Here is a 25,120-nt window from a genome sequence, read left to right as displayed (position 1 = left end):
AGCTACGTTGCGTAACCAGACGCTACGTTGCGTAATGTACGCTGCGTGCGTCTGCCGTTTGGATTGCGTACGCAAGTCTTTTGTTAGGGACACGTGTACGCAAAACAAAGATCCACCGTAACACAATTTCTACCTTTATCAATGTAGGTGATCCCTGATCATCTACCGCACACCACACTGACTGTCTTATCTCCCAGACAAGCCGTGTGTTGGTCTATACTTTAACTATTACCTCTACTATGAAATAACAGCAAATCTCTTTTTACACTTTCTATCAACTATAAAACTTGGCAAACAGGAATAGTGATATACGAAATTTGAAAAAGAAATGCAGATAAATGTATGCGTGCGTGTATACGCAAGACAGAAGAGAAATAAAACAGTTTTAAAAGACACAAGCGTTTTGTTCTTACTTCCGGTTCCCGGATTCCTTCAGCACTCTTTATCTAAGCGAAGCAGACGCTTATCCCGTCAGCACTGCGAGACAACCTCCCACCCTTTGCTGGGGGGATAATGTCTGCTGATCTACCTAGTGCAGATATGAGAAGGATAGGACGAGTCCCCAATTGACAATGCTAAATTCCTTTGTCGTATAAACAACCCTTTATGAAGTCTAAGAACACTGTACGCTGTTTACTTAAGAAGTACCGTAATGGTACGCTAGTTGCGTAACGATCGCTCAGCCGTAGGCGAGACGCTCAAGCGTCACGTTCGCTCACGGCCCAGTGATCACAGGACACGTTATTGGCTATGACTAGAGTAATGATTCGCTATGGCGTAGCGGACGCTCGAGACCACGAGGAGATCACCAGCGGCGCAGACGCTCACAACGCTATACCTTTATGTCTAAACCTTATACCAATGAAATACACGGAATACCTTAATGTGAATACAGGGTGTAAGTGCAACCTTGTGTAACCTGACTAACTACAAAGCTGCTTGAGCGTCACCGACGCTCAAGTGAACACTTAACACTATAGGAAATACACAGATACTGGTTTAGGGTCCAAAGCCTATTAACTGTATTATATCTAGTATACTTGTAAAAAGGGGATAACAGTACAAATGATACACTACAATATAACAAAGACTTCCTAACCAAAATACAATACTATCTAATACAATACAATACTAGTCTAGGGGAGATACGAGAGAAAGAGAAGGGAAAGAGAGAGAGAGAGAGAGACGGAGAGAGATGAGAGAAATTGGCTCACAGTAAGACAATGATTACGGAGAGAAACTTACGCACAAGGGTAAACGATCGCATGCGCCTGGACATCCAGCACCCGATTTTCAGCAATGAGAACCGTTGAAGAGTGAGAGCTGGATGTGGTCGGCCTGCCTATTTATGCCCCACACACAATGCAATCTCATAGTCCCTACAATCCCATTGTCCATTGGATGAAGGAATTCGACCCTGTATCACAACAAAAGGTCATAGGTTGATTCATACAGGTGGGCTGTGACGATTTCAAACAGCTCAGGTGGGTGGGGAACTAGGTTTCCCGCCGCATACCTGAGTATGAGTAAATAATAGAAATGGACATAAACTTCTTATGTCCATAACTATTCGCACGAGCGATTAATACGCTCCAAACCAACACCGGAATATTGCTAATTAAATACTCTTCCGATGGGTACCAAACACTGCTGTATGATTCCTGTTAGACCCTTCGTACAATACAAAGAGGGATTACTTTAAACAGGGACCTTCTATATTAACCAAACTTTCAGAAACTATCAAAGGGATCATGATCTATAAACTACATTAATTGTGAAAATATGTAACGAATGAGTCGCACGCTACAACTACATAAACTCTACCGTAAATACGCATACCGCGCCTGCGAGTGCACGCTATTGCGGGTATGCGCCTTCACGGGAGAGCGTACGCATGCGCAGCACGGACCAGTGTGCGGTGCAAATATGGCAACGTGCATGGGGATATTTTTCTGACTTTGACACTACATGTCCCGATTTACCCCTCACACCAAGGGTATCTCAGGTTCGTGATACAAGACTGTCATTATCAGTTTCAAACGCTGCCGTTTGGGTTGTCCACGGCCCCTCGGGTCTTTACCAAGGTAATGACCGAAATGATGGTTCTTCTACGAAGAAAAGGCGTATTAATTATCCCTTACTTGGACGATCTCCTGATAAGGGCAAAGTCCAGAGAACAGCTGGAAGTCGGTGTAGCGCTAACACAAGTAGTGCTTCAGCAACACGGGTGGATTCTAAATCTTCCAAAATCTCAATTGACCCCGACAACACATCTGCTGTTCCTGGGCATGATTCTGGACACGGTTCAGAAAAAGGTATTTCTCCCGGAAGAGAAAGCAAGGGAGTTATCCGAACTTGTCAAGAACCTCCTAAAACCAGGAACTGTGTCAGTACATCAATGCACAAGAGTTCTGGGAAAGATGGTGGCTTCGTACGAAGCGATTCCATTCGGCAGATTCCATGCACGAACATTTCAGTGGGATCTGCTGGACAAATGGTCCGGATCGCATCTGCACATGCATCAGCGGATAACACTGTCACCGAGAACAAGGTTGTCTCTCCTGTGGTGGTTGCAGACTGCCCATCTGTTAGTGGGCCGCAGATTCGGCATACAGGACTGGGTCCTGGTGACTACGGATGCCAGCCTACGAGGTTGGGGAGCAGTCACAAAGGGAAGAAACTTCCAGGGCGTGTGGTCAAACCTGGAGACGTCTCTTCACATAAATATACTGGAGCTAAGAGCGATCTACAATGCTCTAAGCCTGGCAAAATCGCTGCTTCAGGGTCAGCCGGTGTTGATCCAGTCCGACAACATCACGGCAGTCGCCCACGTAAACCGACAAGGCGGCACGAGAAGCAGGAGTGCAATGGCAGAAGCTGCAAGGATTCTGCGCTGGGCGGAGAATCATGTCGTAGCACTGTCAGCAGTGTTCATCCCGGGAGTGGACAACTGGGAAGCAGATTTCCTCAGCAGGCACGACCTTCACCCGGGAGAGTGGGGACTTCATCCAGAAGTTTTCCACATGATTGTGAACCGTTGGGAAAAACCAAAGGTGGACATGATGGCGTCTCGCCTCAACAAAAAATTGGACAGGTATTGCGCCAGGTCAAGAGACCCTCAGGCAATAGCTGTGGACGCTCTGGTAACACCGTGGGTGTACCAGTCAGTGTATGTGTTCCCTCCTCTGCCTCTCATACCAAAGGTACTGAGAATTATACGGAAAAGAGGAGTAAGAACAATACTGGTAGCTCCGGACTGGCCAAGAAGAACTTGGTATCCGGAACTTCAAGAGATGCTCACGGAGGATCCGTGGCCTCTACCTCTAAGAAGGGATCTGCTTCAGCAGGGACCTTGTATGTTCCAAGACTTACCGCGGCTGCGTTTGACGGCATGGCGGTTGAACGCCGGATTCTAAAAGAGAAGGGCATTCCTGAGGAAGTTATTCCTACTTTAATTAAAGCCAGGAAAGAAGTGACCGCACAACATTATCACCGCATTTGGAGAAAATATGTTGCGTGGTGTGAGGCCAAGAAGGCTCCAACGGAAGAATTTCAATTGGGTCGATTCTTACATTTCCTGCAAGCAGGATTGTCTATGGGCCTCAAATTGGGGTCCATTAAAGTTCAAATTTCGGCCTTATCAATTTTCTTCCAGAAGGAATTGGCGTCAGTGCCTGAAGTACAAACTTTTGTCAAAGGTGTACTACATATACAACCCCCAATAGTGCCTCCAGTGGCACCGTGGGATTTGAACGTGGTTCTAAATTTTCTCAAATCTCATTGGTTTGAGCCTTTAAAATCGGTAGATTTAAAATACCTTACATGGAAGGTAACCATGCTGTTGGCCCTGGCTTCAGCCAGGAGAGTTTCGGAGTTGGCAGCTTTGTCATACAAAAGCCCATATCTGATATTCCATTCGGACAGGGCAGAATTGAGGACACGTCCTCAATTTCTCCCTAAGGTGGTTTCGGCATTTCACTTGAACCAGCCTATTGTGGTGCCTGCGGCTACTAGCGACTTGGAGGACTCCAAGTTACTGGACGTTGTCAGAGCATTAAAAATATATATTTCAAGGACAGCTGGAGTCAGAAAATCTGACTCGTTGTTTACATTGTATGCACCCAACAAGTTGGGTGCTCCTGCGTCTAAACAGACGATTGCACGTTGGATATGTAGTACAATCCAACTTGCACATTCTGTGGCAGGCCTGCCACAGCCTAAATCTGTAAAGGCCCATTCCACAAGGAAAGTGGGCTCATCCTGGGCGGCTGCCCGAGGAGTCTCGGCATTACAACTTTGCCGAGCAGCTACGTGGTCAGGGGAGAACACGTTTGTAAAATTTTACAAATTTGATACTCTGGCTAAAGAGGACCTGGAGTTCTCTCATTCGGTGCTGCAGAGTCATCCGCACTCTCCCGCCCGTTTGGGAGCTTTGGTATAATCCCCATGGTCCTGACGGAGTCCCAGCATCCACTAGGACGTTAGAGAAAATAAGAATTTACTTACCGATAATTCTATTTCTCATAGTCCGTAGTGGATGCTGGGCGCCCATCCCAAGTGCGGATTGTCTGCAATGCTTGTACATAGTTATTGTTACAAAAATCGGGTTATTACTGTTGTTGTGAGCCATCTGTTCAGAGGCTACTTCGTTTGTGTTATCATACTGTTAACTGGGTTCAGATCACAAGTTGTACGGTGTGATTGGTGTGGCTGGTATGAGTCTTACCCGGGATTCAAGATCCTTCCTTATTGTGTACGCTCGTCCGGGCACAGTACCTAACTGAGGCTTGGAGGAGGGTCATAGGGGGAGGAGCCAGTACGCACCATGTGACCTAAAAGCTTTTTTAGATGTGCCCTGTCTCCTGCGGAGCCCGCTATCCCCCATGGTCCTGACGGAGTCCCAGCATCCACTACGGACTATGAGAAATAGAATTATCGGTAAGTAAATTCTTATTTAGTGTCACTATGACCACAGTCATAAAAAATGTAGATAATAGTGATCTGCAACCTGGAACATACATAGCAGCAGTGTATAATAACATCTGGTACATTGGGTATATTATTAAATGTAATGAGGAGGAACAAGATGTGCTGGTACAGGGTGTGGTATGACTTGCCGGCGCCGGAATCCCGACTGTCGGGATCCCAGCATCGGTATGCTGAGCGCCGGGATATCAAGTGCCACCCGCTGGTACACTTCATGAAACAAAACCAATCAACAAATGTGTTGTCCTGGCCTTCAGTGTTTTGTTCCTTTTATTCACATCCCCTGTGTAACGGAAGTGCCTACTATCCAGGGAAGGACTGGAAGGCACTGTCGTCTGACGCTTTAAGGAAATTTACAGACCGTTACAACAGGTTCTGAGCAAGGGAAAGAGAAATGAGATTGTTGACTCAACTTAACTTATGGACTCAAGATATGTTTAAGATTTTAAATTTCATGGTTTCTTGTGTTAATTATGTATGCGATACAACAGTATTTGAATGTCAAATTCATGATTTTTTTTTTCTCCACTATGAAACAGAGTACCATGCTGATTTTTTGTGTGGTGGTAATATGTACCTATGTTGAGCACCTAAAAAAAAATTGGGATATCTAATGTAGGTTGAACCTAGCGTTTTTAGGTTTTTTCGAAAAACGTGCATTTTTGACGTAACTTGAAACGTAAGGCAGATAAAGTGATCTGGTTTGGATTCAGGAGGAAGTTACCGTAGGGGTGCAAATTTTGCGGTGATTCCTTCATAAACACCTGTGATACTTCAAATAAACTGGATAAAGAAGCTGCGATTAGTAAATAATTTAATAAATTGTAAAAATCAATATATAATAAATTGTCACAGTCGAGATATTTGGCAGAAATAGTGGGGGGGGGGTTTCATCCTCTTTTAATTAAAAAATGTTCATAAAAATCTGAGATGGGCGGTGGACACACCTGGTTGAACTGACATGGAATGACCCTGTGCTTCTCAGATAAATACAGCACTGTTCAGTGTTGTATTTAAGGATGCTGTTTTGCAATGGTGGCTTATTGTGGATGTGATATATTCCTTATTGATCCCCTACTTGGGTTGGGTACGGGATGCCGGCAGTCAGAATACCGACCCGGCATCCCAACTGCCAAAATCGCTACAGGGGCACTCAAGTAAGCCAGCTTTGACCTTCCTCTAACCCTCCCTTAACGCAACCTATCCCTATCCCCCCCTGCTCCTATACCTCCCCACACAGCCTAGCCCTAAGCCTCCCCTTACATTTGGGATTCCGGAGTTGGGTTTCCGGCAGGTGTCTGCATTCTGCTGGCAGTCTCCTGACCGCTGGCATCCCATACGTCGGGATGCCAACTATGCCCCCCTACTTGATAGATACATACACAGCTTTAGTCAGCTTGTTGCACATCGTTGTTGAAGTCGCATGACCCTGCTTTGACTTTTTCTACCAACAGAGAAATAGCATTCACCCGCGAGCTGCAGACAAAGGCCGTCAACCTGCGCTATTACTACATGGGTTTCTACATCTTCACATGTCCCAAGATGAGATACAAGGTGAGCATAAAGTGACCTCTCTATTGATGGTATAAAATAAAGAAGAAATTGCATATTTGCCTTTGCAGAGACTGCCCACCACTATATTCTGGTTATAGAAAGTAATAAATCACTAAAATTTATTTTGTTTCTTCTTACCTTGGCTTTTACTGACCTCCTTCCTAAATGAAAAAGTAAAGTATGTTAGCATATTTATTCCCCTCCACTGTCAATAGAAAAAAAAATCCTGTACGAGTCAAATATCTAAAACTGCAAATCACAGCATGTCCGTATTCCTTTAACATATTTGACCATGATGTCCCCTGTGGTTGAAAGCACTACTTTTCAGGAAAAAAATACATTTGGAGACTGCAAGCCAGTTCAGACTTCTATGCAACCCCAATCCCCTTTGTTTAAAAGGGTTTTAACTTTTTGAAAATCTCAACTAATAATAAAAATATATACTCAGTTTGCTCTTAATTTATACTACTCAATACTGCCTGTCATTATAATGGCAGCTAATGTCTACAAAGCCCTATTTCTCTAGCATCCATAAGGGATATTGGGGAATTATTACGATGGGGTATAGACGGGGTCCAAAGGAGTCGGTGCACTTTAAATTTCTTTAACTGGGTTTGCTGGCTCCTCCCCTCTATGCCCCCTCCCACAGGCAGTTTAGAAAAAAGTGCCCTCAGGAGAGAATGCACATCTGTGAGCTCCAGAGAGTATTCTTCAGTTTCTTTTAAAACGTTAATATTTTCAGTATTCTGTTTGGGCACCAGCATACCTGTACCGTGGGAGTTAGGGAGGGTGGTGGTCACCGGCCTCTGTAAGGTGTCAGAGCCGCTTCCCCGCTGCAGGACCACCAACCTGGGAAGTTGTTGTACAGCAGGGCACTGTGCCTTAGCGGTCACAATCGCAGCACGCCGCACACCCCTAACATTGCCTGAAGATGACGACAGTGGTGAGCACAAACCGGGGGCCCCGCTAGGGGGATCACCCGGTTCTTGGTGCGGCAAAAACGCAGGGACGGCATACAGGGCCCTCCTGGGTGGGACCCACTATAGCCCCCCTGTGTTTACTGGCAACGGTAGTGAAACCTAACACTTGCTGTGATGTTTTACACTTGTAGGGAGACTTTGCCAGTATAAATTTCACTGAAACTCCAGCACCATTACATGGGGTGGAGCTTCCTTCAGAGATGGACCAGCGGTGTTTTGGCGCCTTCCTCTGCTTACAGCTGCAGCAGTAGGCACACACAGCTCCTTCAGACACTCAGGATACACAGGAAAACTGGTACAGGGGTGTAGCAAAGGGGGAGAGCCGCTATTGTACACAGTCTGTGTCCTGAAAATGACTAATACTCCAGTGTTACACCGTGATATAACAGCTTGCAGCCTCACTGGGGCTGTTTAGCTTGGATGTGCTGTTGCCTCCTCTCTGTCTCCCTCTCGCATACAGTAAGGGCAGGCTTGCTATTCTATTACTTGTTTGTGTGTATGTATATAAATGTTGTTTTCTGTAAGCATGGTAAAACACCAATTATGCACTGTATGTCATAGATACACATTTATTTGGTGGGTGTGGAAAAGCCCACAACTCAACAAAAGAGAAGAAATTCCTTTGTTTGGAGCACTCTTTTTTATGATATGTATGTATTCGTAGTTTATTAATTTAAAACATAACTTTTATTATTCAGTACCTGACTAAAAAATGAAAGGGGTATACTTTGAATATCATTTGGTGAATCCCCTTGTATGTCATGCCAGATTCTCTCCCTATACATCTGGTTCCATATCGTGTGAACAATGCAGCCAGTCCTCACAATCCAGTGAGGTGGCTGGGGGGGGGGGGACGGGGGACGGGACGGTCAAGATCCTTTCTGGCTTGGTGCCATAAAATCTATGTTGCCAGATATGTCATCTCAGCTCATTGCTAATAATCAGAAAACTCAACAACTGCAGCAGGCTGTTGCAGACCTAGCTGCAAGGGCAGATGTTCCACAGCTCCCTCTCTTTAGAACAGGGCCACAAAAGCGTGGGTTACCTGCTTTACTCTCAGACTCTGATGAGAGGAGATACAGGAGGAGGGGGAGGAATTGGATCCTGCTCCTGGGGATTCCCCTTCTACACAGGGTATTGAACCCCTCATTCTTGCTATACGGGACATGTTAAAACTCCCTCTAGAGGACGCTGCAGCACAGCAGTCATTTTTCTTAACACAGAACAAACTCAGTGTCACTTTCCCTGATTCTGCAGAGTTGACCTGTTTAAATTAGCCTGGAAAAATCCAGATAAGAAATACCAAGTGTCAAGACGGTTTTTGCACACTTTCCCATTTGCTCCCGAAGGCAGGAAACTCTGGGAAGAAACCCCGGCTGATGACGTATCAATCTCTCGCCTATCTAAAAAGGCGGTACTGCCTGTTACGGACTCCTTTACCATGAAGGACCCTGGGGATAGAAAAATAGAGACTACACTGAAGTCTATCTACGTAGCAGCAGGTATATCACAAAGACCGGTCATAGCAGGTTGCTGGATGACTCATGCCATTCATATGTGGGCTACTCAAATTCAGGAGGGCCTCTCAGTGGATATGCCCCTGGTAACTACGGTGACTCTCCTAAAACACATTCAGGACACTGCACGTGTCCTGTGTGACCCTCTCGACGAGATAGGCAACATTAATGCTAGGACCACTGCTATGGCAGTGTCGGCGCGCAGAGCTTTGTGGTTGCGTCAGTGGATAGCGGAAGCAGAGTCCAAGCGCAGTGTAGAGTCTCTCCCTTTTTCAGGGGATTGGCTCTTCGGGGTTGAATTGGATACGTGGATTTCTAAAGTTACTGCAGGGAAATCCACGTTTCACCCCTCTGGGACCCTGCCGGCTAGACGTTCCTACCTGGGGCCGTCTACCCAGTCCTTTCGGTCTAACAGATTTAGATCTAGGGCCTTAGGTGCCTCCAATGCGGCTAGAGGCACCAGAGATAAGACAAGAAAACCAGCAATCGCAGGTTCTCAGGAGAGCACCAGTTCAGCTTCCACTAAGGCCTCAGCATGACTGTGCCCACCCACCCTGAGGGGATCTCGAGGTGGGAGCTCCGCAGCGTCACTTCAGCCACATCTGGGAAAGCTACTGCCTGGATACCTGGGTAAAGGACCTCATTTCTCAGGGCTACAAGCTGGAGTTCGACGGCGCTCCTCCCCTACAATTTTTCAAATCAAGCTGACCAGCTTTGGAAGATACGCGTGTTATGCTGCAACAGACAATCCTAAAATTGGTCCAGTCCCAAGTCATTGTTCCAGTGCCACTGTAATAACAGGGGAAGGATTACTACTCCAACCTGTTCCTGGTACCGAAACCGGGCGGTTCGGTAAGGCCCATTTTGAATAAAAAATCCTTGAACCCTTACCTAAAGGTTTTCAAGTTCAAGATGGAATCCTTGCGAGCAGTAATTGCGGGCCTGGAAGAACGGGAGTTCATGGTCTCCCTGGATATAAAAGACACCTATCTCCATATCCCGATTTGGCCTCCTCACCAGGCTTACCTGAGGTTTTCCCTGCTGAATGATCGCTACCAGTTCCAGGCGCTACCCTTCGGCCTGTCCACAGCTCCGAGGGTGTTCACGAAGGTGATGGCGGAGATAATGTTCCAGCTCCGGGTCCAGGGGTCAATAGTGTCCCTTATCTGGACGATCTCTTGATAAAAGTGAGATCCGGGGAGCTTTTATTGCTCCATATAGACCGCACTATCCAACTTCTGTCACACCATGGGTGGGTTCTCAATTTACAGAAATCCCACCTAGAGCCAACTCAGTGGCTCCTGTTCCTGGGAATGCTGCTGGATACTGTGGCTCAGAAAGTGTTCCTCCCAGAGGACAAAGCAAGAACACTTCAGGAAATGGTCCGAAAGGTTCTCCGGCCTACTCGAATATCCATCCATCTTTGCATAAGATTGTTGGGGAAAATGGTAGCCTCATACGAGGGGATCCAGTATGGAAGGTTCCATGCCAGAACATTTCAATTGGATCTCCTGAGCAAGTGGTCCGGATCACCTCTTCAGATGCACCGGATAATACGGCTGTCACCTCTGGCCAGGATTTCCCTCCTGTGGTGGCTGTAGTACTCAAACCTACTAGAAGGTTGAAGTTTTGGGATTCAGGATTGGATCCTCCTCACGACGGATGCGAGTCTGAGGGGATGGGGAGTTGTCACCCAAGGGGCTCAGTTCCAGGGCAGGTGGTCAGCCCACGAAGCCCTACTTCCGATCAATATTCTGGAACTTCGGGCGATCTACAGTGCTCTGATTCAGGCCTCTCCTCTACTCGGGGATCGCGCGATCCAAGTTCAGTCGGACAACGCCATGACAGTGGCGTACATCAATTGGTAAGGAGGGACAAAAGCAGGGCCTGCATGCGAGAAGTGTCAAAGATACTCCTCTGGGCAGAGAGAAATGCAAGAGCAATGTCCACAATCTTCATTCCGGAGAGTAGACAACTTGGGAGCGGACTTCCTGAGTCGTCACAATCTCCACCCGGGAGAGTGGGGGCTCCACCATCAGGTGTTTCAGCAGATCATGCCCACAAGTAGACATGATGGCTTCTCGACTCAACAAGAAGCTTCGCTGGTATTGCTAACGAACCAGGGATCCTCAGGCGAGGGCAGTAGATGACGTCGCATTGGCCTTACCGGCTGGTCTACCTGTTTCCTCCGATTCCATTGCTCACAAGGGTCCTAAATCAGGAATCAGAGTCCAGGCAATTCTGATTGCCCCGGAGGACGTGGTATGCGGTTCTTCTGGACATGTCCGTCAAAGACCCCTGGCCTCTGCCAATGAGAAGAGATCTTCTTCAGCAAGGACCGTTCGTCTACCCGGAGTTACGGCAACTTCGTTTGACGGCATGCAGTTTGAGCGGAATATCCTGGCTCACAAGGGCCTTTCCAAAAGGGTTATTGCTACCATGGTTCAGGCCAGGAAACCTGTGACGTCAAAACACTGTCATCATATCTGGAGAAGATATGTCTCTTGGTGCGAGGAACGCACGTATCCGCCTGCGTAGTTCCACTTGGGACGTTTCCTGCAGGCTGGTGTAGATAAGGGCTTACGTCTGGGTTTTATTATGGTCCAGATTCAGCTTTCTCCATTTTCTTCCAGAAGAAATTGGCAGTATTGCCAGAAGTTAAGACCTTCACATACATCCTCCTTTTGTGCCGCCCACGGCACCCTGGGATTTGAGTGTAGTGTTGGAATTTCTACAGTCCTCCTGGTTTGAACCTCTGATGATGGTTAAAGACAAGTACCTTACGTGGACGACGGTGATGTTATTGGCCCTGGCTTCTGCTAGGCGTGTCTCAGAATTGGGGGCCTTATCGTGTAATAGTCCCTACTTGGTCTTTTATGAGTACAGAGCGGAGTTCAGGACTAGGCAGCAGTTCCTGCCGAAAGTTGATGGATTCCTTGTTCGTGCTGTATGATGCACAGAAAAAGGGTTGCCCTGCTTCTAAACAGTCCATTGCTCATTGGCTTAGGCTTACTATCCAATGTGTCGGCAGCCTTACCTGTTCCACATTCTCTGAAGGCCCACTTTACTAGATCGTTGGGGTCTTCCTGGGCAGCAGCCCGTGGAGTCTCGGCTTTGCAACTATGCCGAGCTGCTACCTGGTCGGGGAAGAACACCTTTGTGAAGTTCTACAGGTTTGATACCCTGGCCAAAGAGGATACCCAGTTTGACCAGGCGGTGCTGCAGGCGTCATCACACATTCCCGCCCATTCTGGAAGCTTTGGTACGTGCCCATTGTATCAAAGGTCTAATTCAGAGTTGATCGCAGCAGCAAATATGGTAGCAGTTGGGCAAAACCATGTGCACTGCGAGGGGGGGGGGGGGGGGTGGCAATATAACATGTGCAGATAGAGTTAGATTTGGGTGGGGTGTGTTCAAGCTGAAATCTAAATTGCAGTGTAAAAATAAAGCAGACAGTATTGACTCTGCACAGAAACAAAATAACCCACCCAAATATAACACTCTCTGCAAATGTTATATATAACATATATATAATATAACACTCTCTGCAAATGCCCCACTGTGTCAGATACATGCCCCACAGTGCCAGTTACATTGCCCCACTGTGTCAGATACATGCCCCACAGTGCCAGTTACATTGCCCCACTGTGTCAGATACATGCCCCACAGTGCCAGTTACATTGCCCCACAGTGCCAGATACATGCCCCACAGTGCCAGATACATGCCCCACAGTGCCAGTTACATGCACCATTTGGTGCCAGATACATGCCCCACTGTGCCCGTGCCCCCCCCCCCCCCCCCCCGTTCACTCACCGGCCGCTTATGTGAGGGGAGGAGAGCGCAGCGCCTCTCCTTCCCCTCACCGCTCCATCCAGGTTTCCCGTCTTGTCTCCGGCGGCTGTGTCTGGCGCCGGTTCGCTAGCCAATCAGAGCTCGTGGACCGGCAGCCAATCAGGAGCCGGTCCGCAAGCTCTGATTGGCTAACGCCGGAGACCGTACACAGCAGCGCTGCTGGCAGCGGCGGTGAGGGGAGGGAGAGACGCTGCGCTCTCCTCCCCTCACATTTAGGGTTGACGGGGGCGAGTGGGGCATGATGCCCTGGCCGCCGGCGGCACCCCCCTCTCCTGGGCCTGCCAAGGCGCCCAGGGCACGTGCCCCACTCGCCCTACCCTAGATACGCCTCTGTCAAGAAGAATAAGCAAAGAGTAGTGGCCCTTAGATTTGGCAGCATGGAGGTCATTGCAGACTTTTGTGAAGGCAGTTTCAGTGGAGTGGAGAGAATGGAACTCCGACTGTAATGTGACAAGCAGTGAGTAGGAAAGAAAGGGCAGTAAGGCGGTTGTAGACAATATGCTCAAGGAGCTTGGAGGCAAAAGGAAGGCGCGAGATGGGTCGGTAGTTGGAGAGGGTGTTTGAATCAAGGGTAGGTTTTTTAAGAAGAGGGGAGACAAGTACATGCTTGAAGAAAGAGAGGACAGTGCCTGATGAGAGGGAGAGATTGAGAAGATGGGAACAGGCAGGAGGAGGCCGGTGAGGATAGGGTCAAGTGGGGAGGTGGGGGGAGGAACGGATAAGGGCCATGACTTCCTCACCAGATAGCTGGGAGAAAGATGTCAGAGTTGGTGAGAGGTATGGGGAGGGGTGGTAAGGGATAGGAGGTGGCTGGTTGATTATCTTCTGGTGGGTTGTGATGTCCTGACATATGGAGTCAATCTTGGATGTGAAATAAGTGGCAAAGTCAAGAGCAGACAGTGAGGAGGGGAGACTAGGTGGGGGTGGGCAGAGGAGGGAGTTGACTGTGGCAAAGAGGCATCAGGGTTTAGAAGACTGGGATGAGATTCTTGAAGCATGACTGTTAGCGAGGGAAAGGGCAGCACTGAAGGATAAGACCATAAGTTGAAATGGAGGAAGTCTGCCTTAGAGCGTGATTCCTCTACTGTCGCTCGGCAGTACGTGAGCATTTTTAAAGATATCTTGTGCATTTGGTGTGCCAGGGTTGAGGTTTTAATCTGCGAGGGTGAGTACTGGTTGGTGGAGCAATAGAATCAAGAGCAGAGTTAAGGGATGTATGGCTTGTTCAGGACATGAGAGACCGTATAGGAGAGAGAAGTGAGTCAAACAGTGAAGATAGGAATGAGGTGTCAATAGCCTCAATGTTATGCTTAGTTATGGTGTCTTTAGGAGGTAGAGATGGGGAAGCAGAGAGAGATTAGTTAAGAGAGCATGTGGTGGTTGGAGAGGAGAAAAGGGGAGTTGAAAAAATCAGAAATACCACAACAGTGAGTGAAAACCAGATCCAGTAAGCTTCCATTCACATGGGAGGGTGAGGAGGTCCACTGTGAAGTGAAGAGGTGAGGTTAAGGAGTTTTGAGGCTTGGCTATCTCTGGTTAATGTAACGGTGCAGCATGAACACTTTGTATATTGCTTGCAAAGCAGACTCTAAATATGATTGTATATGGTCCAGGTGGCTCTCCTCGAAGTATGCTCCTCCACAACGAACTGACTTGCGGGTATTTCATTTGTTTTAAGTTGGACCTCTGTTACTGATGTTCCCCATACATCGATGCTGTAATATGCTTGACCTGCTCTGGTGTTTGCCTACTTATGCAAATGCTCTGTATCCTCTCCGCCCTTAGACTGTTATGTTTTATTGATGTTTTGAGATGTGTAACGTTCAATTTTTATTTTAGATGGTACTAAGGGCTGGTGTATATGACAATTTCCTGCTGCAGTGTGGTATACTTTGGTTTGGTATTGCCTGCATCTCTATTGGCTGTTTTGTAGTATAGAACATTTGGGCCTTGCTGTGATTTTAAGGATCAAGTTTGTTTTTATAGTGGGTGAGGTATAGCTGCATACCAAGGATTCTAAACAAGATCAGGGTTTGCGCTAAGTGGCCTACAGGCTTCTGGCTATCAGCCAATCAGAGGCTCCTATTCCACACCACGCCCCTTCTTTTACTGCTGCCATTACTGAAACCAGAATGTGTTCCCCCGAGGGCACTTATGCTTCTTTTCCACTGGACCAACACGGTTTTCTGGGCATCAATGCGTGGATAGTTAATATAACCTTGAGATATAGAGATAAATACTCAGACATGTGTGTGTTAACTTTGTGGCTATTGATTTGCCATGTACATGCAAAGACTATGCCCTTCTAATAAGCCGAAGTCCCTCTAATTAATCTGTCATGTAGAACTTTCAGCAATAGGAATAAATCCGTGTACTTGAATTAGTTTTCATAGCTGCCTGTGTCTCTTGGCCGTGCTTTAAACCTCACACAGCCTCTGATGGCACCGGTACAGTTTTAGTATGAAACCAGTCGATGAAAACAGTGCTTCAGTTCTGCACTGTGTGCCAGCCATTAAGAAGAATATTTATTTTTATTTTTAAAGCCATTTTATTTGGATGAAATAATCTGTTTTCCATATATTGGCTTCGTGCGCGATTATCTGGTGTTTTACGTAACGCGATTAATAATAAACTTTGGACCACATTCCATACTGGGCATGGTTCATCAAATGAGGACAATTTTGAGTCGCATGTCTCTGCCATGACCTTCAGCCGCACTCCCTCCTGAGGTGTCACTGTCCCTAATACACTGCTGATGACAGTTTGGGGTAAGGTTTGTTTATGCAGCGGCGAGTTCTCTTAAACTGCAAAGCTGCCTTAATACCCTTTTAATAAAATCTCAACGGGGGTTATTGTGCAGAAAGGGATTGCAGATGTGAGTGTGAGGAAGAAGTGTATGTTTAACCTTCTCTGTACCAGCCAGTGTGGACTCCACGGTGCTAAATCTCCTCATTGTTAAAGGCTGATCCCGTTGCAACCTTTTCCTAGATGGAATAGGACAAAACAAGCAATCTTTTCAGACCCTTCAACAACTCCCTTACAGTATTCCCTTTGATAGGGCTCCAGATTCCCATTGAAAGGGAGGGGAGAAAACTGCAGTCTGCTTCTGATGTTGCCGTGCGGGGGCATGTTGTGTATGTGTGTGTGCCAATATTCCTGTTATATGGCACTACTTAAAAGACCATTCGATTACCAAACAAAAATTAGTGGACAGGAGTTTTCTCTTGTCAGCTTGGCTGCTCAAGCTGGTACTTTCAGTCCCTCTTTATATCAAATCCCACACCCGCGTGCTATTCAGCATCTATGTTTGTGTATTAATGCCTATTAATTCTAGCCCAGTGCTCCAGAGCAGTGGTGACTGGGGCCCTCGCGGCTGTTTAGATGTTGTTAATCGTGTTTTTTCTTTATTTAGTCGGGGGGGGGGGGGGGGTAGCTAAGCAACAGGCTGCTGGCCCCTGACCTATATTGCAAGTTTTATTCAATAGGCGTATTTACCCCCAGTCAGCTTACAGTTGAACGGTTTTATTTAGTAACTGGTAGAGAAAATTGTGCAAATAATGATTTACTTACATTTTACTCTGTTTCTGGTTGTGATCAATATTTTGTTGCGACCCAGCAATTTAACGTGTATTTTTCTCCTGCGCACAATGAAAGTTGTTTTGTGCATGGGGCAGCGTTCCTGAGAATGTATCAATTCGCTAGGAAGTGGCGATGTCATGGAGGCGTAAGGCACACTGCACCTCATGCCTCAGTGATGTTGCTAGTTCCCAGTGAATTTAAAGGCTGTATCTCTCGACAATGTGTGAGTAACAGGTACACTTTAACAACAATGGCAAATGTACAGTTATGTGAAAAAAAAGAAAGCACCCCCACTTTCAATTTTGCGTTTTTGCCTTTCATGATATAAATCACAGTCCTCTAATTGTTGCCATGTCCATGCTTGATAAATTGAAACTTATGTGACGGGTAATCCCTAGCATGTTTTATTGTCATTGTACTATTTTATAAACAAAAACAAAACAAACGATAACACTTATGACTGGAATATAATTTAGATCTGGGACCTTGTATTTTAGTCATACCTTTAATCTACAACTTTTTCTTAAATAGGGAGGTGTATAACGGTCTATAAACCTTGTCCACTGATTTCGGCAACGTTCTAGAATTGGGGCTGCATATTGCAGGGCTGTCCGCATGCATTGGCAGCAATTTGTTCCAGTTGTGGAGTTCATCCTTCACGGAAGTCCAGTTGCTTGTCATATCAGTCATTTTAGTTAAAACAATCTGGATGTCTCTACTTTATTTATAGTGAATGTAAACATAATTAAGGAATGTCTGTTACCCATTTTGTGTATATATTATTTTCCTAAATAAGATGATATGCCTCTATGATCATCAGTGTAGTGTCCTCCAGTTTAAGCTATTTTGGGGGGTTCAATTAGTCCTACTTCCATCTGTGTATGTGTATACGGTTATCTGTGTTTGTTATACTTCTGTAATTCTGGCACCTTTCTGTGAATTGCTAATACATGTTGGCATTCGTTCTTTCAGCCAGAACTGGAAGAGATCTCCTTACTACAGCTAGTGTCTAGCATACTGCTGTACATCACTATAGTACATTTACTGGTATGCAGTGGTGCTGGAAAGGAGGTTTAAGCACAGTAGAAGATCTGCTAGAACTATAATTATGAAAACTTGCAGTACCTGGCACACCAAAAATGGACAGTATGTAGATAAGTTTTTGTAATGACATCTGACAGGGAACAATTCTACCACTTGTGCTACATTTTCACTTTTACTAAGGGAAACTTTTTCAAATGTGTTGGCGCTAGGTTACACACTTAGCGTTACTTTATTGCTAGGTGTGCATGCCACCGCCGACTAGCGCTGCGCGGGTCGTAAACGACCCTCCGTGTCGGCCGTGCATGCAGCTCAATTTGGACTCCTCGTCCAGAACGGCATGCTCTGGCCGGCAGCGGCATGTCACCATGCGATATCGCAAAGTGTGTATGCCCGCCGTCGAGCGGCCTGGCCCGGGAGGGAAAACACTAGGCAATGTTTCCTCAACGAGCACATCGCCCAGTGTGTACCCACCTTTAGACATTCAATTTGTAAATATAGGCTTACAGATGTGTCCACTTACCCCTATCCTCAAATTGCGCAGAATAGCCCTGGACATTACTTGGCGGTCCCAACACACAAATCTTAAATCCCTTGTACACTATTTGTAAACTAAGTCCAGGTACACACTGAAACGATATCGGCCTGAATCGGACCAACATATCTGCCAGATTGTTTAGTACGCGTGGCCAATCTGCGTGCTCCCGCTGTCAGATATATCTTCCGATTGCCCGCGCTGCATGCAGCACCGCGCAGTGTAATGAAGGACGGAGCATGGGATTACATCATTCAGATGTGTACTGTGGATACGATAGCACAATGAAGGAAAAAGTACACACAGGTTCTTATTCGAGTGGCCCTCTCCATGCATAATTATACTTAATCTGTGACTTTATACCAATTCCTTCGTGACCAAAAATTCCAGTACACTATTTGCGAACAAAGACACAAGATTGAGGGTAAAAGTAGCAAAGTTGAGGAAAAAGTACACACACAAGTCCGATACGAGTGATCCTCACTATGCATAAATATTGTATGCTTACTCTGCGACTTTATGCTAAGTGCTTGGCTACAACAAACCTACAACACTATTTGGGAACTAGATTGAGGCATGATTGAGGAAAAGTTGCAGGAAAAGGTAGCCAAATTGAGGAAAAAGCACGCAGCACGGGAATCCTGGCAGAGGACTTAAACCATATGGTGCAAAATGTATAGGTGTATAAGGAAGCATCTATATCAGTCTTACTCAGTTTGCAAGAATCATTCTTTAAATTGAAAGGAATTGTACACAAGAAATGCACAGAGGAAAGTTTCTGTTCCTTAAATCTGTCCACACATGGCAATACCATTACTTTTAAGTACCAAGTGACCAAACCTGCACCATCCTATTTCTGTACTTTTTTTTTTTTTTCCCGTTAGCTCGCATTGTTTAGAATCTTGCTTGATTTTAAGATCTCGTTGTCTTTTCTTACTACGCAATAAAAGAGTTGTATGTGTAGGAATATAAATCTGCCAGAAGTTCTCTCCTGCCACTTAAGTCACGGGCTTATATGACCTTCCCATAAATCCCTGCCTGACTAATATCGGGTCTGGATGTACTAACTGTTCTAGTTGCGGCGCTATGAGTTTTTGGGGTTTTTCACAATCTACAATCTGTGCGTACATTGCCATAGAAAATCACAGAAAACTGAAGACCCTTAGTACACTGAGGAAAGTACCCCTTGCGATTTTGTGCTTTATAGATTTTGCAGTTTTCGAAGTGCAGCGTCAGCACTTAGACCTGTTATAATGGTGAAATTAGACCTTAAAGCTCATGTTGCAGAGCATTTCGTGATCAATATGTCTGTGTTTCCATGCCACTAACTTTTTGTTTTTGTTTTTTTGTTTTCAATCCCTCTCCTTTTTAGGGTCAGTATAAGCCATCAGAACTCCTTTGCTCGGAGAGCTATACCTGGGTTCCCATAGAGAAATGTTTACCACTACTTGAGCGCTCTAAATACACGCGCTTTAATAGCAACCCTAAAGAAGGTAAGTAATGTTCTTTTGCCTTTAACATTTGTAGGTCCTAAGGGAATAGATGCTGTTTTTTTTTAGTTTACTCTATATGTAATCTCTTGAGCATCTATTCTTCCTCTCCCATAGAGGCTTTCAGTATTGTGCAAACTGAGGTGGTCTCTGTAATCCAGCTGGGACCCAGATGTTCTTATACGCACACAACTGATCAAAACAGTTCTCAATTATATTCTTCACTCTGTCCATTGAAGACCCTGTCCTGTATTCCTTTTATGTGCCTGTTCCACCCAGATGCTGTGAGAAATTCACTTCTCCTCCATTACTTTCTCTCATCTTGTGATATACCATTGTGAGAAAACATGTGCTCCACTTCACAGGGGACAAAGACCGGCTGACAGAGCTGGGGCGCGTTCGAGTCCTGCACAAGCGTACAGTGATGCCTTACAGTGTATACAAGAAGAGACACAGGGGGCCAAGTGACGAGACTGTTGTTAGACAGTATGCAAGCTTGGTGGGCCAGACCTGTGCGCAACGCATGTTGCTGTACCGCAGCTGAAATCCAAACTCTGTATAGACCTCTGAAATCTGAAGCTTTGTGGAGTAGCCTTCTGCGAAGACTGCATGTCCATATTTTCACCAACTTGGTATTAGACTCTTAATATGATTGGCATGGGAATAAACCTTACACACAATGGCCTCTCGTTACCTACCATAATATATGTTCCTACTCCCACTTGATTAGTGTCTGGGAGGACTATGCAATGGGCTTAAAGAAATTTATATATGGGGGTTTGTGTAATAGGGTGCGACTTGCATGGAGCAGCACTATTTCGGGGACTCGCCCTGCAAATTTAAAGTAGCAATTATTCAAAAGTAAAACCAGCTTGGTTTTGCTCTTTAAACTATTGCTGCTTTAAATCTCCAGCCAAGAACGCCAAAATCGCATTGCTTCACACAACTCGCACCTTATTACATAAAACCTGTGGTCTTTCATGTTTTGCTAGTCTCATTCATACCAGAATGACTACCTTTATTCTTTATAATATAATAAAATGTACTCTAAAGCAATAGAGTGAAGCTGTTGGCATGTAATTGGTTGCACTTTAAATTATTTGTGTGATGACTGTTTTCTTTTTGTTTAATTACCCTGGAATCTATTATACTGATTTGTTTTTACATTTAGCAGTTGTGCAAGTTAAAGTAGCAGTGCCCTGTGGAGCAATATATTACATCAGCCACTGGCATTTGCATAGCTAACCAAACGTTTACCTAAATAGACCACAATATTAATTTGCCTTAAAGGTATCGTGAGTCCATTAAAGCACTAACTAGGTATGTGATTCTAAGGCTTCAACACATCTCCTGTCACCTCTGTATATTACAGTGTTATGATCTTTAACCTCTATCCTGACAGCTGAGACTACCCAGTTAAGTATGACCCCACCCCGATCCCTTGTCACCCCACGTGCCTCTGTGACAGTGATGGTAGTTGGCAGACAATGCCTTATTCATATAGACCTGTGGGGGTGCACCCTAGAAGCTCCCCACTTTCTTACTTGGAATTTGTAAGTTAAAATTTGTCCTACCCAGTAAGCGATTCCTGTTTATGGAATACATTGGTGGTTTGATGACGTATCTTATAAATCAAAGGGAGGCTAAACATTGATATGCTTTTTTTGGTCTGTTAACCTTCTGTCAGTTACACTTCTGTTTATGGTATTTCTTTTAAGTTTTGTGGTTAAAGAGACATTGAAATGTTTTTCTTTTTATCCCAATAAAAGCCTTTATCACTTAGTGGCAGTGTGTCTTATATTTATTGCTTGGTGTGTTCCTGCAATTCCTGGTAATAGAAGCAAATAGGCAATACACTGGTACAATTGCCAGGGTGCTTCAGTGATGTCATTGGGCCTAGGGAATGGATAGACTGTATTCTCTTAAACAAATGTTCATGCCAGAACCTGGCTGCTTATGTGCATAGGTGATGAGAACACTTAGTTTATATTAAGACAAATGGGAAAGTTATGTACTAGGTACACATTCGGCCCAATAATTGTGTGCTGGTGGAGACCGGGGTGCTTTAGGCGACTGGTTACATAATTAATCATGTCTCTGTGGGCTCTCTAGTAGCCCAAGACAGGTATGTGCGCTGTACTCAGGATTGATCTTTCAGTTTGAGTTTACGGAGTATGGACCCAATTATCTTCTGTGCTTTAATGTACTTCCAGACAGAGGCACTATACATTCTAAGTATCTGAAGAATATGTGTGGCCTGATTGTGCTCTCCGTATAGAGGAAGCCCAAAGTGTGTCCTCCCCGAATAGCCTGCATGAGTTCATTTCTCTAATCTGTGCTGTAATAAAACCCATATGCCCAGAATTAGAGGGCTTAGCCTACATCTGAAGCCTCTGGGCTCCCTTCTACTTCTTGTGTTCTGTGCAGGTTCTAATCCTCTCTGGCGTTTGCTCTTGTTATTTCACCCTTTTCTCTGTGGTTCAGAAGGATGACTCTGGTTCCAAGCCAATCACAGCGATGCAATAAGAAGCGCGCAGAGCTTTGCACAACCCAGATATGAAACTATTACAGTGGGCCAGTTAAGCTCTCAAAGATGTTGACTCTCCAAACAGTACCTCAGTTTTCTGTTATCCATGTAGTGTTCCACTGGAGACGTGATTCCATGAATGATAATGCAGAACCTAGACTGTTTTTATCTTTGATTATTTTTATTTTGTTAACTATGTTCTGTATAAACAAAATTAATGTACAAATATAGGTATTTTCTCACAGATACTAAACCCATACTGTGTTTTTATTATTAATGTGAAATTATAATTTGAAAAGCAGTAAACAAAAATAACTGCATGTCTGAAAAGCAAAAAAGTGTGCGTGTATATGTGTGTGTGTGTGTGTGTGTATGTATGTATATATATATATATATATATATATATATATATATATATACACACCCACACATACAGTACACCCTGAAAGTATTCACAGCGCTTCACTTTTTCCACATTTTGTTATGTTACAGCCTTATTCCAAAATGGAATAAATTAATTTTCTCTAGCATCCATAAGGGATATTGGGGACACATTAGTACGAAGGAGTATAGACGGGGTCCAAAGAATCCAGTGCACTTTAAATTTCTTCAACTGGGTGTGCTGGCTCCTCCCCTCTATGCCTCCTCCCACAGGCAGTTTAGAAAAAAGTGCCATCAGGAGAGGATGCACACTCTGCAAGCTCCAGAGTTTTCTCCAGTTTTATTTCAAACTTTTCTTATTTTCAGTATGCTGTTTGGGCAACAGCATAACTGCGCCGTGGGAGTTTGGTGGGGGGGGGGGGGCAGTCACCGGCCTCGCGAGGTGTCAGAGCCGCTTCCCCGCTGCAGGGCCGTACTGATTGTTCAGCGGGGCACTGCACCTTAGCATTCGCAGCACGCCACACACCCCTAACCTAAGCCTAAAGGTGACAGCAGGGGTGAGTACAGACCGGGGCCCCGCTAGGAGGGTCCCCCGGTTCATTGTGCGGCTGACACGCAGGGGATCCATACGGGACCATGGGGGTGTTCACGAAGATGATGGCGGAAATTATGTTCCACCTCCGGGTCCAGGGGGTCAACGTGGTCCCTTACCTGGATGATCTGATAAAAGCGAGTCCCCGGGAGCTTCTATTGCTCCATATAGATCGCACTATCCAACTTCTTTTACGACATGGGTGGATCCTCAATCTACAAAAGTCCCACCTGGAGCCATCTCAGCAGCTCCAGTTTCTGGGAATGCTACTGGTTACTGTAGCACAGAAAGTGTTCCTCCCAGAGGACAAAGCGAGAACACTCCAGGAAATGGTTTGCATGGTTCTCCGACCTGCTCGAGTATCCATTCATCTTTGCATAAAATTGTAGGTAAAGATGGTAGCCTCGTACGAGGCGATCCAGTATGGAAGGTTCCATGCCAGACCTTTTCAATTGAATATCCTGAACAAGTGGTCCGGTTTGCATCTTCTGATGCACCGGATGATACAACTGTAACCCCAGACCAGGGTTTCATTCCTGTGGTGGCTACAGTCTTCAAATCTCCTGGAAGGTCGACGCTTCGGGTGTCAGGATTGGATGCTCCTCACGACGGATGCAAGTCTGAGAGGATGGGGAGCTGTCACCCAAGGGGCGCAGTTCCAGGGCAGGTGGTCTGCCCAAGAGGCCCTACTTCCGATCAACATTCTGGAACTTCAGACTATTTACAATGCTATTATTCAAACCTCCCCTCTGCTCACGGATCATGCCATCCAGGTACAGTCAGACAACGCCACGGCTGTGGCTTACATCAATCGACAAGGAGGGACAAAAAGCAGGGCCTGCTTGCGAGAGGTGTCGAGGATTCTCCTCTGGGCGGAAAGAAATGCAAGAACACTGTCCGCAATCTTCATTCCGGGTGTGGACAACTGGGAAGCGGACTTCCTGAGTCGTCACGATCTTCACCCAGGAGAGTGGGGACTACACCTCCCAGGTGTATCAACAGATCATCGACAGGTGGGGATGCCCACAGATCGACATGATGGCGTCTCGCCTGAACAAGAAACTTTGCTGTTATTGCTCGCATACCAGAGACCCTCAGGTGAGCACAGTGGATGCACTGACGTCGCCTTGGCTTTACGGGCTGGTCTATCTGTTACCTCCGATTCCGTTGATCCCAAGGTTGCTCAAGAGAATCAGACATCAAGGATTGCAGGCAATTCTGATTGGCCCCGGAGACCTTGGTACGTGGGTCTTCTGGGCATGTCCGTAGAAGACACTTGGCCTCTGTCAATAAGAAGGGATCTTCGTCAGCAAGGACCGTTCATCTACCCGGACTTACTGCGGCTTCGTTTGAAGACATGGAAGTTGAGAGGAACATACTAGCTCATAAGGGGCTTTCCAAGAAGGTCATTGCCACCATGGTGCAAGCCAGAAAGCCTGTGACGTAAAAACACTATCATCATATCTGAAGGAGATGTGTCTCCTAGTGCGAGGAGCGCACATATTAGCCTGCAGAGTTCCACTTGGGGAGGTTCCTCCATTTCCTGCAGGCTGGTGTGGATAAAGGCTTAAGGCTGGTTTCCCTAAAAGTCCAGATTTCAGCTCTTTCAATCTTATTCCAAAAGAAGTTGGCTGTGTTGCCTGAAGTTCAGATATTCTTGCAAGGGGTGCTTCACATGCGACCTCCATTTGTGCTGCCCACGGCACCTTGGGATTTGGATGTGGTGTTGGTATTTCTACAGTCCTCCTGGTTTGAACCTCTGATGACGGTAGAAGACAAGTACCTCACGTGGAAGGCGGTGATGTTGCTGGCCCTAACTTCTGCTAGACGTGTTTCAGAATTGGGGGCCTTATCGTGTAAAAGTCCCTACCTGGTCTTTTACAAGGACAGAGCAGAGCTCGGGAATAGGCAGCAGTTCCTGCCGAAGGTCATCTCTGCGTACCACTTGAATCAACCTATTGTGATCCCATCAAGTTGGGCGCTTCTGCCCCTCTGGAGGTATTGGATGCTGTGCGAGCCTTGAAGATCTATGTCAAGCGAACGGCTCAGATCAGATAGATTAATTCCTTGTTCATGCTATATGAC

General features: G+C 45.9%; 1 protein-coding gene across 4 annotated transcripts in view; it reads left to right on the top strand.

The window, feature by feature from the left end:
- Positions 1 to 21,317, top strand: part of ATE1 (arginyltransferase 1) — a 198,063-nt gene extending 176,746 nt beyond the window's left edge. For all 4 annotated transcript variants that reach the window (XM_063961848.1, XM_063961847.1, XM_063961849.1 and 1 more), the window contains 3 exons: positions 6,441 to 6,540; positions 19,418 to 19,538; positions 19,901 to 21,317. In XM_063961848.1, the coding sequence (XP_063817918.1) occupies positions 6,441 to 6,540; positions 19,418 to 19,538; positions 19,901 to 20,079 (400 nt within the window). In that variant the 3' untranslated portion in view covers positions 20,080 to 21,317. The remainder of the gene's footprint in view (positions 1 to 6,440; positions 6,541 to 19,417; positions 19,539 to 19,900) is intronic.
- Positions 21,318 to 25,120: the final 3,803 nt, after the last annotated feature.

This window comes from Pseudophryne corroboree, chromosome 3, assembly GCF_028390025.1.
Source record: "Pseudophryne corroboree isolate aPseCor3 chromosome 3, aPseCor3.hap2, whole genome shotgun sequence".
NCBI classification, from domain to species: Eukaryota; Metazoa; Chordata; class Amphibia; order Anura; family Myobatrachidae; genus Pseudophryne; species Pseudophryne corroboree.
The sequence above is the reverse complement of the archived record's forward strand: the minus strand, read 5'-3'. Positions and strand labels throughout refer to the sequence as shown.